The sequence below is a fragment of the Gobio gobio genome (assembly GCF_949357685.1).
Source record: "Gobio gobio genome assembly, chromosome: 5".
Taxonomy (NCBI): Eukaryota; Metazoa; Chordata; class Actinopteri; order Cypriniformes; family Gobionidae; genus Gobio; species Gobio gobio.
Genome location: NC_137101.1, coordinates 5,866,287 through 5,885,799, shown reverse-complemented (window position 1 = coordinate 5,885,799; position 19,513 = coordinate 5,866,287). Strand labels below are relative to the sequence as shown.

General features: G+C 38.0%; 1 protein-coding gene across 3 annotated transcripts in view; it reads left to right on the top strand.

Moving 5' to 3' along the window:
• cmah (cytidine monophospho-N-acetylneuraminic acid hydroxylase) overlaps window positions 1-16,317 on the top strand; it is a 45,605-nt gene extending 29,288 nt beyond the window's left edge. For all 3 annotated transcript variants that reach the window (XM_079816433.1, XM_079816435.1, XM_079816434.1), the window contains exons 9-15: window positions 338-475; window positions 5,919-6,054; window positions 6,342-6,485; window positions 11,149-11,326; window positions 11,435-11,551; window positions 11,634-11,749; window positions 15,707-16,317. In XM_079816433.1, coding sequence (XP_079672559.1) covers window positions 338-475; window positions 5,919-6,054; window positions 6,342-6,485; window positions 11,149-11,326; window positions 11,435-11,551; window positions 11,634-11,749; window positions 15,707-15,827 — 950 coding nt within the window. In that variant the 3' untranslated portion in view covers window positions 15,828-16,317. The remainder of the gene's footprint in view (window positions 1-337; window positions 476-5,918; window positions 6,055-6,341; window positions 6,486-11,148; window positions 11,327-11,434; window positions 11,552-11,633; window positions 11,750-15,706) is intronic.
• Window positions 16,318-19,513: the final 3,196 nt, after the last annotated feature.

Genomic DNA, 19,513 nt, shown 5'->3' with positions numbered 1-19,513 from the left:
TTTGTGGACATTTTTTTTTCAGGATACTTTGAATAAGTTCAAAATAATAGCTTTTTTTTTTTTTTAAATAGAAATCTTCTGTAACATTATAAATGCCTGTACTGTCACTTTTGATCAATTTAATGGATCTTTGATTGATAAAATACAATTTTTAGTATTTAAAAAACAAACTTACTGACCCACTGTGAAAATAAAAAGATAAGGTAAGAAAATGTTGAAATTGTTTTCACCTACAAACAATAGATTATCTTCAGCAATAAAGCGGCTAAAGCCCCTCAGAAATGCACAACGTTGCTATATATAAGTTGCATAAACTCTAAATAAAACACCTTTCAAGGTCACATGATCCTGAATACGGTGGACTGCACCAGACCAAACAATGGACGTCTGCCTCACGGTGTTGACGTGATGATGAGCGACTTCGCTGGCGGAGCCTCCGGTTTCCCCATGACCTTCCATGGCGGCAAGTACACCGGTGAGTTACACATCAACATCCCGAGTCATTTCACTCGGCGGCCATCTTAGAAACGCTATTTCAGTCAAGCAAGTGCAGCTCATATCTCTTTGAATGGGGAAACATCAGATTCTCCAAATTATGAACACATTTCATATTTGAAATCACCAACTAAATCTGACATCTGTCTCATACATTTTGTTTCTAAATGCTCAAATCATGACGAAAAAAAAAATCATATTTTAAGGCTAAACCAGCAAATGCACATGCGCAAGTGGGGCTTCTAATGGCAGCTGCAGGAATGTGATTGGCTCTTTTCTTTAGAAGGAGTGACTTATTCCGTCATATTGCACGTTGCACTTTCTCCCATTCTTAGTAGGGTACAAAACTAAAACGGTAACACTTTACAATAACAGTACATGAATAATCATGTATTAATACATGAATTAATAGTTTATTAAACATGAACTCATGATTAGTGAAGATATGAACTAATCATGAACAAATGAGGAGCTATCATGAACTAAGACAGGAGTCATAAGGATTCATGCATGAATAACAGCAGCATTAATACATGTTAGTACAGGTTTGATAATTAATGCATTAATTAACATGTATGGTAAAACTAAATCAAACAGGTTCCTTAAGAATAAATAAGAAGTACTCTGACTTTGAATTAAACATGTGATTTAATACTGTCATAATTTAAACTGTAATAGCCTATTATAATCTGCCATCTGCAGCTTTGTGATTTTTTTGCCATTTTTGTGAGCCATTAATTACACACATTTATCTAATCAAACGTGGAAAATAGACTAATAACTATCACTAATTATTTTAATTTGATATTAACCGTTTTCAGATTTTTCTAGTTCAATTAGGCTACGTTTAGTCACAGCTGGTTTTCTTCCCGGAACTAGAGTATGTAGGGTTTGTTTCTGGTGGGACACTCATTAGTGGCGCTCTCGGTGCTCCTTAGTTGTGCTGGCATTTTCATCAAATAATATATGTCGACTGCTTTGGTTAACCGAAATAATAATTTAAGACATGTTTGTATGATTGTTGTATTGGGATATTTCTGGAGGTGTGTACTTTAATTAACTGTATTTTTTAATTGTTTAAATGTAACTTATATGCTTCGATTAGCATTAGCCGGTGGATGTGCCCTGTTTTACATGTAAACATGCCTTATGTGTGTCTTTACAGGTATGTTTGGGCTTTCTTTTAAGTCCATATATGTTTAATTATATAAATATAAATAAAATAACTAGCCTACAAATACTTTTTATCTTTTTTGTTTTTTTGTACCAAGGGTGTAAAGGAATAAGGATTCTTAGTGTATATGTCTATTCATTTTGTAATGAATGAATTGTTAGTGCATCATTGTGTCATGACTTTACTTCAGGGGGCACATCATGATTAATTCATTATTAACTAACCATACACTAACATCAACTCATGGCTTGTTAATGTATGACTATGTCATGACTTTACTTGAGGGGGCACATCACGATTAATTCATTATTAACTAACCATACACTAACATCAACTCATGGCTTGTTAATGCATCATTGTGTCATGACTTTACTTGAGGGGGCACATCATGATTAATTTACTGTTAACTACTTATCAAATTCAGCTCATGATTTATCATAAACTTACTATCAAATACACATGTAACTAGTATTCAGCCCAGTTAAGAGAATGGAGGTACAGTATCATCACAGCCTGTGTCTGGGTGGAGAGAGAACTGTACGGATCCCAGCAGACGATCCCTCACTTCACTGCATGTTTCCTGTTTGGTTATTTTTTGGTAACTGATTTCTCAGGAACTGTTAAAAGTCACGGTAGGTTTTAGTTTGATGGGAAAGAGAATATCACAAAACAGACTGAGACCTTTTGAGATAAAATATAGCAGATTTAGTATTTTCTATGTTTGATAAGGGTGATCAGTGAAAGTAATGAAAAACTATTCCAGTGGCTTTCAGTAATATTTATGATGAAGCTTCTGATAAAAATGGTTTAAATTATGACAATAATACATTTTAAAATGTATTTCAAAGTCAAAATATTTGTTATTCATTCTTAGAAAGCCTGTTTGATTTAGTTTAACCATACATGTTAATGAATGCATTAATTATCAAACATGTACTAACATGTATTAATGCTGCTGTTATTCATGCATGAATCATTATGACTCCTGTCTTAGTTCATGATAGCTCCTCATTTGATCATGATTAGTTCATATCTTCACTAATCATGAGTTCATGTTGAATTAACTATTAATTCATGTATTAATACATGATTATTCATGTACTGTTATTGTAAAGTGTTACCACTAAAACTAATAAAACGGGCTCTAAAGGCTCCACGGGGTAAAAGGTTCCTTTGATTTAATTTTCCTCTAAACCACTAGATGGCACAATAACTTGCCCCGGCATTTTCCAAAAAATCCGCTTTTCAAGATGCATGCGGAAATTTGTCCGATCTTCGATGCGATCGTGGGCAGCAGCACTAAGTTGATCTAATATTTGATGTTGTTGAAATGTTTTAAGTAGCAAATAAGAATCGCTAAAATTATTTCATATATTGTGAGTCAGATTTTAAATATCATATGTGATATTTATATGATGGATGAATGCACTTTTATGGACTTCAAAAACGATGCAACAATTCACTGCCATTATAAAGCTTGGAAGAGCCAGGACTTTTTTAATATAACTCAGTCTGAAAGAAGAATGTATATGCACCTATAGGATGACTTGAGGGAGAGTTAATCATGGGCTAATTTTAAATTTTGGGTGAACTATCCCTTTAAGCAGGGTGTCCACCAATGAAACCATCATATTAAAAAAATATTTTAATCATATAGTTAAATATAATTTATTGTTACTACTGTAAATCTATATTACATTATTATGGGATCTCCTTCAATACTTTTTAAAAGATACACTATATTGCCAAAGGTTTTGGGACGCCCACCCTTTGCATGCACATGAACTTTAATGACATCCCATTCTCAATCCGTAGGGTTTAATATGGAGTTGGCCCTCCCTTTGCAGCTAAAACAGCTTCAACTCTTTTGGGAAGGCTTTCCACAAGGTTTAGGAGTGTGTTTATGGGAATTTCTGACCATTTGACGAGAAGCGCATTTGTGAGGTCAGGCACTGATGTTGGACAAGAATGGCTCTCAGTCTCCGCTCTAATTCATCCCAAAGGTGTTCTATCGGGTTGAGGTCAGGACCCAGTCAAGTTCCTCAACACCAAACTCACTCATCATGTCTTTATGGACCGACGCTTTGTGCACTGGTATGCAGGAACAGGAAGGGGCCGTCCCCAAACTTTTCCCACAAAGTTGGGAGCATGAAATTGTCCAAAATGTCTTGGTATGCTGAAGCATTAAGAGTTCCTTTCACTAAGAGCCCAACCCCTGAAGAACAACCCCACACCATAATCCCCCCTCCACCAAAATTTACACTTGGCACAATGCAGTCAGACAAGTCCCGTTCTCCTGGGGGCGTATTACAGAAACATCTTAACTTTAGAATCTGTTATCTTATCTGTTTGGTAACCATGGCAATTTCAGTTAGGACCGCATCTAAGGACAAAGGCTATTACAGAATGGCATTTCTTAAATGCATAATCTTATCTTAACTATGGATAGGAAACGGGTATTACAGAAGCATCCTAACTCGACAAAAAAATCCTAAAAGCTGTCTTAACTTTTGGACAACCCCACTGGTGTCCTAACTTCAAACCTTTTTGAAATCTAATGGTAAAAATCACAGTTCAAAAGCCTTTTTCGAGAGAGTGTTACATTTATTAATTATAAGATGAAGAGCGGCGAAGTTTAATGGTGGAGATACTTTTGGAGGACCCAGAGGATGTGCTGTGCATTGATGATAAAATGCTTGTAAATAATTACAGACTCCCACGACACATGATTCTGCAGTTAATTGACGAATTGCGACCAACATTACAGAGGCCAACGAGCCGTCACGGAGCATTACCGGTCGTTCTTCACTGGCATAAAGTTGGTTTGACGCTGGACGTTCGATATTCGCAAATTTAAGGACCGTCTCTAAAGTTACATACGACATTGGTACCTACACATTTCTAACTTCAATAGCATTTGAACAGAATATGTTAAATGTGTATAGCGGACACCTAGATGAACACTTTACAGTTGGTTTTGATACTGCAAGTCATTCCGTTCAAATGCTATTGAAGTTAGAAGTGTGTTAGAAGTCAAACCAACTTTATGCCAGTTCATTCTTGAAGTGACTAACGCCTTATACTTAAAAAAGCCGATTTATAAAACAGGCTTTAACTCTTCAACGGAGCTTATCAAAATTTCAATTTCTGCCGCACTGCAATTAAAAGCACGCCGTTGTTTCTCCATTTTGATTTTAGGTTTACCTCAGATGCAGTTTGCGCATTGCTGGTTGCTTGGTAACAGACCTGACAGTTGATTACCGAACTCTATGGAGCGGTTTAAGATTTCCTAACTACAAATAAAATTAGATTTTGTAAGATAGGACAAGAATCCTAAATCAAGTTAAGATTTGCTTCTGTAATACGAAATTGTGAAAAATCCTAAATTAACTTATCATATCTTAAGTTAAGACCTAAGATAGAAAGTTTCTGTAATACTCCCCCTGGCAAATGGCAAACCCAGACTCATCCATGGGATCGCCAGACAGAGAAGCGTGATTGGTCCCTCCAGAGAACACGTCTCCACTGCTCTAGAGTCCAGTGGTGGCGTGCTTTACCCCACTGCATCCCAAGCTTTGCATTGCACTTGGTGATGTAAGGCTTGGATGAGCTGCTCGGCCATAGAAACCCATTCCATGAAGCTCTACACACTGTTCTTGAGCTCATCTGAAGGCCACATGAAGTTTGGAGGTCTGGAGCTCTTGACTCGGCAGAAAGTTTGTGACTTCTGTGCACTGTGACCCTCAGCATGTGCTGACCCCGCTCTGTGATTTTACATGGCCTACCACTTCGTGGCTGAGTTGCTGTTGTTCCCAATTGCTTCCACTTTGTTATAACACCACTAACAGTTGACCGTGGAATATTTAGTAGTGAGGAAATTTATTTCCTCACTACTAAAGCTCCTGAGAGCGACCCGTTCTTTCCCCAATGTGTGTAGAAGCGTCTGCAGGCCCAGTGCTTGATTTATACACCTGTGGCCATGGAGTGGTGTCCCAATACTTTTGGCAATATAGTGTATTTCTATATTAACATATTTTAATGTCAGCATATTTATTCAACAAAAATGAATTCTTATATTTATCAAAATAAAACAAACTTTGCTAAAGTGATTGTTTTGAACAAGTATTGACTTGTATACATTATATATACTTTGGATATCTAAAGTCATTGTTATACATGCAGATTTATTTCTTTAAAAAGGTGCATCATGGGAACAAGCAACTCTGCATTCTAATTATAATTCTGACAGAAACCTGGAAGGCGGATTTCATCAAGACCGAGAGGAAGAAACTGCTAAACTACAAGACTCAGCTGGTGAAATCCCTGCAGCCCAAGATCTACTGCCCGTTTGCTGGATACTTCACTGAAGCTCATCCCTCTGACAGGTGAAGACGGTTATATCACAAAAACATTACAAAAAAATTACTTTCTATTTATCAAAGACCCCAAATATGAAGCACTGTTTTCAACATTGATAATAATCAGAAATGTTTCTTTAGCGGCCAATCAGAATATTATAATGATTTCTAAAGGATCATGTGACACTGAAGACTGGAGTAATAATGCTGAAAATTAAAAAAATATATATTGTATTATTATTATTGTAATAATATTTCAATTTTTTTCAATGTATATATAACACTAATAAGTAACACTTGACCATGACTAACAGGTACATAAAGGAGACGAACATCAAGAACAGCCCAGTAGACCTGAACGAGTCAATAAAGAAGAGCTGTCCAAACATCTTAACCTGGACACCTTTACCCGGTTCTGTCCTGGATCTGGCCCTCGCTCTAAATGACCCGTCTGACAGGTATTATGGCTTCATTAGCATTAGCATATGAAGCTTCAGTGCATTATCAGCGGTTTTCAAATGTTTTTTTTTCCCTTAAAAATCATTGACGCATATGTTATGCTTGTTTCTTTTTTTCCTTTCGTCATGTTTTCTTTCTTATTCTGTAATAATTTGATGCTTGTAACAAAAATTATTCGTTTTTTTCTCATATGTATATGTACAGCATATGCAAAAACAATGAAATAACTTTAGAGTTATTTCAGCATCAAAAGTTTTTTATTTTCTGTTTTAATTTTAATTTTAGTTAGTTTAAGTCATTTTGTTTTGGTATTTTTTATTCCTTTTTTAATATGTCTATATGTTATATATTTAATAATTTAATAATTTAATTATCCCTATATTTTTATATAATCCTTTCAGTTTTTGTTATTTTAGTGCATCAAGCAAAGCTTAAATTAAAATGATAGTTGCTTTGTCAACTAGCTGAAATAAAAGTAGTTTTTTAGATCATGTTTCTTTTATTTCAAGTAAAAAAAATTGGCTTTTATTATATTTATATTTTAATTTCAAAAATATTTTGCTACAAATGTTTGTCTTTTAATCTATTGGTCTACCTTTACATTGCTTTAATGCGTTGTATTTTAACATGTCATCCTTCTGAGAACCAGAAAAAAAACATTTTTTTAGGTCATTACATTGTTTGGAGCATAAAAAACAAATGGATATTTAAAAAAAAAAAATCCTTTGTTATATGCTATATCCTCTGCTCAGTAGAAGACACCAGAACCCATTTATTGAAAAAATTAAAAGACATGAATAAACAACAACAATGGGATTTTTTTTTTCATTCACCAGTCAAATTTTTATGCTTCAAGCTTTTTTTATCCAAACTTTGTATAAAGATGATTCTCAATGTTATGAAAGATATAACAGAATAATTTGATATACTATTTTACTATGCAATATCTAATGGTATCTAATTTGCATATTAATGTGTTTTGGGACAATATGTAATGTAAAAAGATGTGTAATAATATTTCATAATAATAGACTTAAAACTGTCAGAGAAATCCGCTAAAATATAATGTCCTCTACAGAGGCAAAACCTGTATTCTGGGTCTCAGGAGGATATTTCTGTCCTGTGCAGAGTGGCATTTATGTTTAGATGTCACTTCCGAAACTTCACAGCATGCAATTGGCCGTCGGTTCTCTTAGCAGCAAAAGTTTTATTCAATGAATTTGATAAACTAGCCTCGAAAGCGAGCCAAGATCACGATCACTAAAATGCTATGCTTTGTCAGTTCATCGCGATCTCACAAAGATCCGTTATAAAAATGAAGTTGTCAACAATAAATCCCTTACTTACATCGTGTCTTGTTAAGGAGAGGTTTCGCGAGCCTGCATTAACTATAATAGCCTAAAATATACTTGGTTTTGAGCGGTGAGATTCTGATCGCGTTCGAGAGATCAACAACTACAGTATATCTGTGTTTGGATACATTACTCACCGCTGCAAAAACACTGTAAATATACACTCACCTAAAGGATTATTAGGAACACCTGTTCAATTTCTCATTAATGCAATTATCTAATCAACCAATCACATGGCAGTTGCTTCAATGCATTTAGGGGTGTGGTCCTGGTCAAGACAATCTCCTGAACTCCAAACTGAATGTCAGAATGGGAAAGAAAGGTGATTTAAGCAATTTTGAGCATGGCATGGTTGTTGGTGTCAGACGGGCCGGTCTGAGTATTTCACAATCTGCTCAGTTACTGGGATTTTCACACACAACCATTTCTAGGGTTTACAAAGAATGATGTGAAAAGGGAATAACATCCAGTATGCGGCAGTCCTGTGGGCGAAAATGCCTTGTTGATGCTAGAGGTCAGAGGAGAATGGGCCGACTGATTCAAGCTGATAGAAGAGCAACTTTGACTGAAATAACCACTCGTTACAACCGAGGTATGCAGCAAAGCATTTGTGAAGCCACAACACACACAACCTTGAGGCGGATGGGCTACAACAGCAGAAGACCCCACCGGGTACCACTCATCTCCACTACAAATAGAAAAAAGAGGCTACAATTTGCACAAGCTCACCAAAATTGGACAGTTGAAGACTGGAAAAATGTTGCCTGGTCTGATGAGTCTCGATTTCTGTTGAGACATTCAGATGGTAGAGTCAGAATTTGGCGTAAACAGAATGAGATCATGGATCCATCATGCCTTGTTACTAGGGGTGTGCATTGGTACTGCCCTCACAATTCGATTCAATTACGATTCACCAGGTAACGATTCGATTCAATTCGATTCTACGATGCATTGCGATGCATCAAAATTCTACTGCACACAACAAGGCAAATTTTTAATCAGTCATGAGGCAATACAAGCAGTCAGATATTAAACAACAGATTGTATTGGCTGCTATGTGTGTATTATCACTCTCCTGTATCTTTGACATAAATGTCATTAAATAAAATAAAATTGAATGGTACAGGGTATTGGATATGGCATTTTCAAACCTGAAAAAGAAAACCTAAATCACTGCTTTCAGTGCTTTGAATGAGAAATGTTTCTCTTCTCTCTGCTTTAGAACCATTTGAAATTATATAGAGCAATAATAACCAACTAAGCCAACTTTTTCCAGCAGTGAACATAAGTGTTTTTTTTTACACACAGTAAAAAGCTATAAGACAGGGCACTTCATGGACTCCTGTGCAAATATTAAATTCGTAATTACAGTCACACTATTGAAACAACAACCACCACCCAGGCACCCAGCAATAAAAATATTCAGTCCAACGCACACAGTAACGTTGACACTAGAGACTCGTCAATTCTCGTGCTTGATTTTAGTGTGGCAGGCGCGTTAGCAGGGCGTAAGCAGCGCATATTTTTTCCGGCGCCCATGTTAACAGATTAGAGCATTCACATAGCACGCAGAGGCGGCACGGCAGCGCATCGCAGGAGCAGGAGCAGGAGCAGCAGTGCCGCGATCGTTTTGGCGCCGAGTCTATTTTTGCCGCGCTGCTCGCGTTGATTTAAAGCCACAGTGGATTGTTCTTGATCAAAACTGACCAGATTAACATGGAAAATAACAAATTTCACCATGAAATCATGTAGTGAAGTGCCCCGTGTGTTTCACAATCACCATATGACATCCAGAGCTGTTAAAAAAATTAAAAACACAACACTGCCAGAAGTTTTTGCCCAAACTTCAAAAGCCTGTTTAAATGATTAAAACTAGAAGCATATATTCACTTTAATGTTAACTTACATTTATCATGTGAACTACTTATATACAACAAGTTATATGCATGTGTGTTTGGGACAGAGGGGAACACGGTCGCATTTGCAGCATATGCTGCCCATCATAAATCAAAGCACGAGACAGACGGGGCTCGGAGGAGAAGACCGGAAAATGTGACATAATGTACAATATTTGTATGTATTTGCAATATACGAGCTGCGCGAGACAAACAGTGCCAGTGTGAATCCACAATGGGGGCGCGGGCTCCGGCTCTCCATACCCACCGCTCCGCATGCGGTGTGAAGCCGGCGTCAGAATCCGAAATGTGCCCAGATGTCCGCTTTCCAAGCTTTGGGTGCGTTTTTAATTACCCGTCTATCGCGGTCATCTCCCTCCGCCTCAGCCATCTTGATTGTTGTTATGATCCTGGAAGTAATTGAAACTTCACAACTTTATTGTCCAACTCAAGGCCAGAAAATAAACGGTGACATAATCGATTATGGCACATTGAAGCATCGATGCTGAATCGTGCATGCCCCGCATTGCGATGCATCGCTGAATTGATTATTGTTGACACCACTACTTGTTACCACTGTGCAGGCTGGTGGTGGTGGTGTAATGGTGTGGGGGATGTTTTCTTGGCACACTTTAGGCCCCTTAGTGCCAATTGGGCATCGTTTAAATGCCACGGCCTACCTGAGCATTGTTTCTGACCATGTCCATCCCTTTATGACCACCATGTCCCCATCCTCTGATGGCTACTTCCAGCAGGATAATGCACCATGTCACAAAGCTCGAATCATTTTAAATTGGTTTCTTGAACATGACAATGAGTTCACTGTACTAAAATGGCCCCCACAGTCACCAGATCTCAACCCAATAGAGCATCTTTGGGATGTGGTGGAACGGGAGCTTCGTGCCCTGGATGTGCATCCCACAAATCTCCATCAACTGCAAGATGCTATCCTATCAATATGGGCCAACATTTCTAAAGAATGCTTTCAGCCCCTTGTAGAATCAATGCCACGTAGAATTAAGGCAGTTCTGAAGGCGAAAGGGGGTCAAACACAGTATTAGTATGGTGTTCCTAATAATCCTTTAGGTGAGTGTAGATGCATTTGAACCTTTCCAGAGCTCGGACCAAATTTGCAAATCTGCCAAACTGTTTTGCCAATATTATTACAGTATCAACTGAGGGTGCTTTTGCTTGCGTTTGAGGGTGTTTAGCAAGAACCGGGCCTGTAGAAGTGTAATCTGTTTTTCTGTAAACATACTGAATGCCGTCTCTGACATTGTTTTTGAGCATGCATCTGTTTAACTTTTAATTTGAGAATTATGATCATGCATGAGAGCATTAGCATGTAGCACGAGTCTCTAATGATTTCTGCTTGTTTTTCATTTTCTTTTCTGGTTTTAATATCATAACCATAGGAGTCATGCCATCACTGAACCGCCCAACGGTACAAAGATCTACAAGGACAGTTGGGACTTAGACTTGTATGTGGATGAACTGAATGCTTCCATTTCAGCTGAAATCTTTAAACACAAAAGCTGGATCCAGTACTATTATAACTGGGCAGGATTTAAAGGCTACAATCTGGTCATCCGGGTAAATAATACTTTTTTTATAGCCAAACGACTGGTGGATCTCCCACATACACAAACGACCCCGTCCCAAAGATGCGTTAAACTCTAACACTGAGTGTTTTCCCATCAGGTCATTGAGACGGATGACGATTTCGAGCCCCTGAAAGAAGGTTACGACTATCTGGTGGACTTTTTGGATTTTTCTTTCCCAGACACGCGGCCGGAGAGAGATCACGCATACGAGGAGGTGACCTGACTAAAGTCCCGTAGCACTAGAATGTGTTCGATGATATATCCACTGTTTTACTACATGAAACGTGTGTGTTTAGATCAAGAACAGAGTTGGCGTGATGAGACACGTGGTTTTGAACGGGCTGCTGTGGGACGACCTGTACATCGGCTTCAACAACAGAATGAGTCGAGATCCTGATGTTTACCACCACAAGTAAAGCACAATCATCACAATAAGGAAAACGACATGAGAATGTATCAATTGGAAATATCATGCACCAATTGATATTCATTTACCGTGGTATTTACATGCTACACACAGAGAAAAAAGTTGTCAACATTGTATCTTTACGGGTACAACAGCTTGTCACTGGGTCAGTAACTTTAATTTTTTACTCCTACAAGTTTAATATTAGTACCTTAGAGTACAAATACATACCTTAAGGTACTACTATGAACCTTTTTGTGGTTAAAAAAAAGTCCTTTTAAGGTTAAAGATACAATTTTGACACCTTTTCTCTCTGTGTGTACCCCAAAGTACTTCAAAGACTACACTCATAGAAAAAAAGGTTCAGTGAGGTTCTATAACTCTAGGGTTCTTCACTCAATTTTAATGCCAAAGAGGTTCTAAATAAGGAGGAATGTCGAAAATCAAGTTTTTAATGTTGTTTATATGTCTATGTGGTGTTTTTAATATGCTTTTAGACAAACCATGTGCAGATTCATAACTCAACACTATTGCCGAGTAGGGGTAGCCTGGCGTTGTCATACTCAATTCTAGTCAGAATATGTGTCTGATGCTGCTGATTATGGGGCGTGTTTCAACCGAACCAGGAAAGACCTTAATTGGATAGACCTACAACCAATCAGAGCAACGGAGCGACGTATAACGTTAGTTGTCAAATGTCAACAGAACTCAACTGGGTTGAAGCGACCCCAATTATGTGATATTTAGACCCAGGCATGCGCATTTTAGCTGGCAACCCTGCCAAAAAAAAAACATATTTTAGCCCTAAAAAGCCCTTTTTTCCGGAGAAACCGGAAAATATGTTATATTATTTATATTTATTAAACTGGTTTTCTGAACAAAATGTGTCTGTCCTTAAATTAATTCAATTATAACTAAAAGTTTCTTAAAGATAATGCTGTAAACTATATAGGGAACCCTTATTTACACATTACTGTAATATTAAAGGACAGAGCCCAAACTATTAGCCTAAATTCAGTTGCTATTTATTTTTAGATATAATAATCAACACTCAAATAACACATTGTATGCAAACATGTAAACTTCACATAAGGCAGTTTTTGCATTAACTTCTAAATCTAATTATAAAATTATGCTTTTACTCCACTTCGTTGTTGAGATATAATAATTTATGCAGTGGCTGTCATTTTCATTACAGGTTTATTTAAACATTCATTAAATAAACAAGACATCACTAACAGGTTCAGTAGAATTAATATAGGCTAATATAGTGCATATATTTAGTGAAAGAGTTGATCTTTCTAGTGAACGCACAGCTGTGGACACTCAATGACTCCTGAGGTAAATGTGAAATTGTTTACAAAGGGTTTTATTGACGTCTTTCCGTGGTTGAAAGACTGAGCGATTACACGGCATATGATACGTGACAGTAAGTTGTAATGTATTCTCAACATACCTTCAGATGTTCATTCATGTTTATTCTTTGACTGAAGAAGAGATGATGGCGAACGCATATACAGTGATCTCTCACGTCATATTAAAGGCCGTTTGAATTTCGTGATAAAATGAACTGAAAACGTAATATCTTTGTGTGGGAACTCAGATTGAAGTGTGTTCCATGTGTAAAACAAGCCGACTGTTAAAGATTGCATTTGGAACCGTTCACCGAACCGAAAGCCCTGTACCAAAACAGTTTGGTACAAAAATGTGTACCATTACATCCCTATTGCTGAGTAATTTCTCCTTAAAACTGCAGCAAAAAAGACGGTTTGTAATCACTGGTGTTTCTGACATCACAAACTACCTTGTAACCAATCACGTCACACGGAGGGCGGGGCTTTAGCATCTCATTAACCATTCTCTGAAGCAGGGGAGTCTCAAGAGAAGCCGGGTTATCCCGCTATATTTTTCTGTTGATATGAAAAATCGGGTACATTTAGCAATATATGAATTATGTATATGATGTATATTACAATGTTATGATGGATTATATACCTTTCTCACATACGTACTATGATGTTCAAGGATGCCGATTTATAGAAGACCATGGAGAATGGTTTGTGTTACATTAGCAACACATTATTAGCTGTTTGATAACGTAGTCACACAAAAGGATAATCATATTAATTACCATTGTAGAGAGTGATACATAAAACGCATAACTATTCTCATCTTGTATACGACTGTTAATTTCGTTGACGAATAATTTGTCATAATTTTCGTCAACAACCTTTTTTCATTGACGAAAACGAGACGATAACTAAATAAAAACTAGTGTTGGATGACAAAAACTATGACAAAAATCAACTGTCATTTTCGTCAACAAATAAAAACGAGACGAAAATGTTAGAGAGGGACGATTAGGGAAGAGATTCAGTCAGAACTGATGTCCTGTGAAACAGATGCGCACATTTGATTTGAACGTTTTATTATTTATTTTTTTTACATTTGATTTGAACGTGCTGATCTAACCGCTGGAGAACACGGCGCTGTTGCACGCTCTACAGGCTCACGCATCCCCAATCCAGCGCTCCAGAGCGGCTCACAATCAATGAATAGCGCACATTTATGCCAGGCAATTGTTTATGAACTAATTCTGATGAATAATGACAATGTTTACTTTACCATGTTTATATAGTAATATGTTTTAGACGGTTGTAACAATGCATATTTTATCTCCCTCATCTGAACTTGAATGAGCTCCTGCAACTGCAACAGAGGCGCAGACATTTCAAAATAAGAGTCCCGGTGTATTTCGAGCTTGTTTATAATTAAAAGTCACGCATTATATATTCATTTTTGCGTACACAAACTGTATTTAATTTCATTCCCATTTAATTCATAGTCAGGAGGAAAGACCAGTATTGGACATAAAGTATCAGGGTTATAATAGTTCACTAAAACCATTTTTTTTTTTTAAATCCATTACTTAAAATTAATTAAATGTTAACTGAAATTAAAAAAATAAATAAACTTATTTGAAGCTTTAGCTTAACCTGATATGAACTACTAACTAAAACAGAAATACAAAGTTATAAAAACGATATAGATGTTTTTAACAAACAAAAAAAGTGAATTGAGCTCTTTCGTATATTTTTAATGTCAAAAACAAAACGATGTCAAAATGTCGGTTCAAGTGACAGTCGGTTATGTAATGCTTAAATGCTTAATGTATTACAATTGAACTAAACTCATTAGATTTTAGGAGACTAAATCTACTCTAGATTTAGTCGACTAAAATCTTACGATATTTAGTCGACTAAAACTAGACTAAAACTAAAAACCATTCAGGTGACTAAAATATGACTAAAACTAAATGGCATTTTAGTCAAAAGACTAGGACTAAAACTAAATCAAAATTTGTTGTCAAAATTAACACTGGTATACGAGTTGACCGTGCGGGTTTTTGAGCTGGTGTGTGAGTGAGTGGAGGCGGGTCTAATTAGCATATTCATGGATCCGTGTATATAAAATGAAGCAAGGGTGTACTTTCAAGCTATTTTAAGGCATTAATACAACTTCCCCCCCCCCCAAAAAAGTGTTTAAATATGTAATTTTGGTGATCAAAGATGAGTTTTAAGCACTGATCTACATAAAGAACTGGATTGCTCATGAAATCATAAAAAGTGAAGCCACCACAACGCCATATTGGTATTCCCTAGTAAGCTCACGCATTCTATTGAATTAATAGGAAATTATATGATTTTACTGAGAAAACATTGACTAAGGAAACACCGTTTTTATATCTGAAGTCTCCCTGTACATGTCCTAAGTATGTACATAACCATGTAAATGGTTATTTGTGCGGTGGCCGGTTGCAATTCACAGCCTCACCGGTAGATGCCACTAAAATTCACACACTGCCCCTTTAAGTGATCAATAATATTGCCAATATGAGAAAAGCAAAGGAGTGGCCTTCATGACTATCAGGTATATAATAGCGTTTGTTTTTCTCTGGCTCAGGTTCTGGAATCATTTTCAGACGGAACTGCCACTATCAGGACCAGACTGGGATCATTTCCTCCAAATTGCAGTTGAAACGGACACGACAGATGAGAACAGTAAATCCTGTGTGCTGTCTTAACGCACACACACGTGTTGTGTTTTCATGTTTTTTGGGGACTTTCCATAGACACAATGATTTTTATAGGGTTTTATACTGTACAAACTGTCCCCACAAGGACAAGGATTTAACATATCGCCATGTTTGCGGAGATATTTTGTCCACATAATCATTACCAGGCCACACACACAAATTATGGTAATCGGTGGTAGTTTCATGTGGTTTTGGGGATCTGAGATACTGATGCTGCTCAAATTATGCTCATGCTCATCTTATGTTGTGCTGAAATGTATGATGAAATACTTGATTCTGTGCTCAAATAATTTTTCATAATGGTGAAAAACGGTACGATTGTTTGTTTTCCCTGGCATCTGAACACTAAACACTGGAATATTATGAGGCACTGATCACTTTATAATCAACTATACTTGAATTCCTGTAAAAAAGCATTTATCAAATAAATGTTTTAAGAGACTGTGTACTTTTTAATAAACATTACATATCAACGGAGTCACACAGAGTCCAAAAGTCTGAGAACACATTGACAATCTGTGATTTAAAAAAAACAGACATAAAATGAGGAAGACATTTTTTATATTTATCTGATTACATCACTAGCAATGAACAAAAAAGGGATTTCCACTTTTAGTTTCAGACTTTTAAACCCCGCTGTAGTATAAAATATGTCAAATATAAACTACATAGACATCAGTGTAATTTTAGTATTACTATTATACAACCCCAAATCAGAAAAAGTTGGGACAGTATGGAAAACGCGAATATAAAAAAAAAAAAGTGATTTCTAAATTTACTTTGACTTGTATTTCATTGCAGACAATATGAACACAAAATAGTTTTGTCTGGTCAACTTTATGTCATTTGTAAATATGCATCCTTTCCTGTCATTCAGACCTGCAACACATTTCAAAAAAAGTTGGGTAAAAAAAGTTGGTAAAATGGTTAAATAATGATGTGATTTGAAACAGGTGATGTCAACAGGTGATTGTAATTATGATTTGCTACAAAAGCAGCATCCAAGAAAGGTCTAATCCTTTAGGAACAAAGATGGGGCGAGGATCGCCAGTTTGCCAACAAATACGAGAGAAAATTATTGAAATGTTTAAAAACAATGTTCCTCAAAGAAAGATAGGAAGAGATTTGGATATTTCACATTCAACAGTGCATAACATAATTAAAAGATTCAAGGAATCTGGAGGAATGTCAGTGTGTAAAGGACAAGGGCGCAAGCCTAAGCTGAACAACCGTGATCTCCGATCCCTCAGGCGGCACTGCATCAAGAATCGTCATTCATCTATAAGCGATATCACCACATGGGCTCAGGACTACTTTGGCAAACCTTTGTCAAGTACCACAATACGTAGTTACATCCACAAATGCCAGTTAAAACTGTACTGTGCCAAAAGGAAGCCCTATGTTAACAGTGTCCAGAAGCGCCGTCGACTTCTCTGGGCTCTGAGGCATCTGGGATGGACCATCACACAGTGGAAACGTGTACTGTGGTCAGATGAATCAGTATTTCAGGTATTTTTTGGGAGGAATGGACACCGTGTGCTCCGGACCAAAGAAGAAAAGGATCATCCAGACTGTTACCAGCAACAAGTCCAAAAGCCAGGAGAGTGTGACACACACACACAGACACACACACACTCAGACGCCTCACAGAAAGAAACACACACTCTCAGACGCCTCACAGACACACACACACACACTCTCAGACGCCTCACAGACACACACAGACACACACACACACACACACACACACACACACACACTCAGACGCCTCACAGACACGAACACACACTCTCAGACGCCTCACAGACACACACACACACACGCTCTCAGACGCCTCACAGACACACACACACTCTCAGACGCCTCACAGACACACACACGCTCTCAGACGCCTCACAGACACACACACACTCAGACACCTCACAGACACACACACACACGCTCTCAGACGCCTCACAGACACACACACACTCTCAGACGCCTCACAGACACACACACGCTCTCAGACGCCTCACAGACACACACACACACTCAGACGCCTCACAGACACACACTCTCAGACGCCTCACAGACACACACACAGACACACACACAAATGAAATATTTTGTGTTCATATTGTCTGCAATGAAATACAAGTCAAAGTAAATTTAGAAATCACTTCTTTTTTTTTCTCTTCTTTTTTTCCATACCGTCCCAACTTTTTCTGATTTGGGATTGTAGTTTAAACACAGATCAGGCATAACATTATGACCTAATATTGTGTTGATCCCCTTTTTATGTCAAAACAGCCCTGACCCGTGGACTCCACTAGACCCCTGAAGGTGTGCTGTGGTATCTGGCATCAAGATGTTAGCAGCAGATCCTTTAAGTCCTGTAAGTTGAGAGGCGGGGCCTCCATGAATCAGACTTGTTTGTTCAGCACATCCCACAGATGCTCATTGGATTGAGATCTGGGGAATTTGGAGGCCAAGTCAACACCTCAAACTCGTGCTTCTCAAACCATTCCTGAACCATTTTTTCTTTGTGGCGGCGCATTATCTGCTGAAAGAGCCACAGCCACCAGGGAATACCGTTTCCATGAAAGGCTGTACATGGTCTGCAAAAATGCTTAGGCAGGTGGTGCGTGTCAAAGTAACATCCACATGGATGGCAGGACTCAAGGTTTCCCAGCAGAACATTGCCCAAAGCATCACTGCCTCCACCGGCTTGCCTTCTTCCCAAAGTGCACCTGTGCCATGTGTTCCCCAGGTAAGCCACACACACACCCGGCCATCCACGTGATGTAAAAGAAAACGTGATTCATCAGACCAGGTCACCTTCTTCCATTGCTCCGTGGTCAAGTTCTGATGCTCACGTGCCACTGTTGGTGCTTTGGGCGGTGGACAGGGGTCAGCATGGGCACCCTGACTGGTCTGCGGCTGTGCCGCCCCATACACAACATACTGAGATGCCCTGTGTATTCTGACACCTTTCTATCAGAACCAGCATTAAAGGGTTAGTTCACCCAAAAATGAAAATTCTGTCATTAATTACTCACCCTCATGTCGTTCGACACCCGTAAGACCTCCGTTCATCTTCGGAACACAAATTAAGATATTTTTGTTGAAAGCTGATGGCTGAGAAAGGCTTCAGATGGGCGTCCATTGACATTCAGTACATTTCAGTCCATCTCACCACAGTGAATCTACAATAATTTTACGATGCGACGACAATAGTTTTGTGCGCAAAAAAAAATAAAAATAACGCCTTTATCCAACTTGTTCTTGTCTTCCGTGTGTGCCTCCACGACGCATGCGCGAGAATATGACGCAGATCCGGCGTTCGGACACATGACCCAGAAGCGATTTGTTTACAAGCAGAGGAAGACGCGCGTGTCTAAGCTGTTGAATTCTACATTGATCGTGCTTTAGGTCTCGGCGTAGTTCTCAAAATGGGGTTAAAGTGTGTATTTCATGGATATCCCCGAACGCCGGCGCTACGTCATATTCTCGCGTATGCGTCGTGGAGGCACACACGGAAGACAAGAAGAGGTTGAATAAAGTCGTTATTTTGATTTTTTTGTGCACAAAAACTATTGTCGTCGCTTCGTCAAATTATTGTAGAGCCACTGTGGTGAGATGGACTTTGTAACAACGTTTTATGTGCCTTTTATGGGTCTTGTGAGTGTAAATGT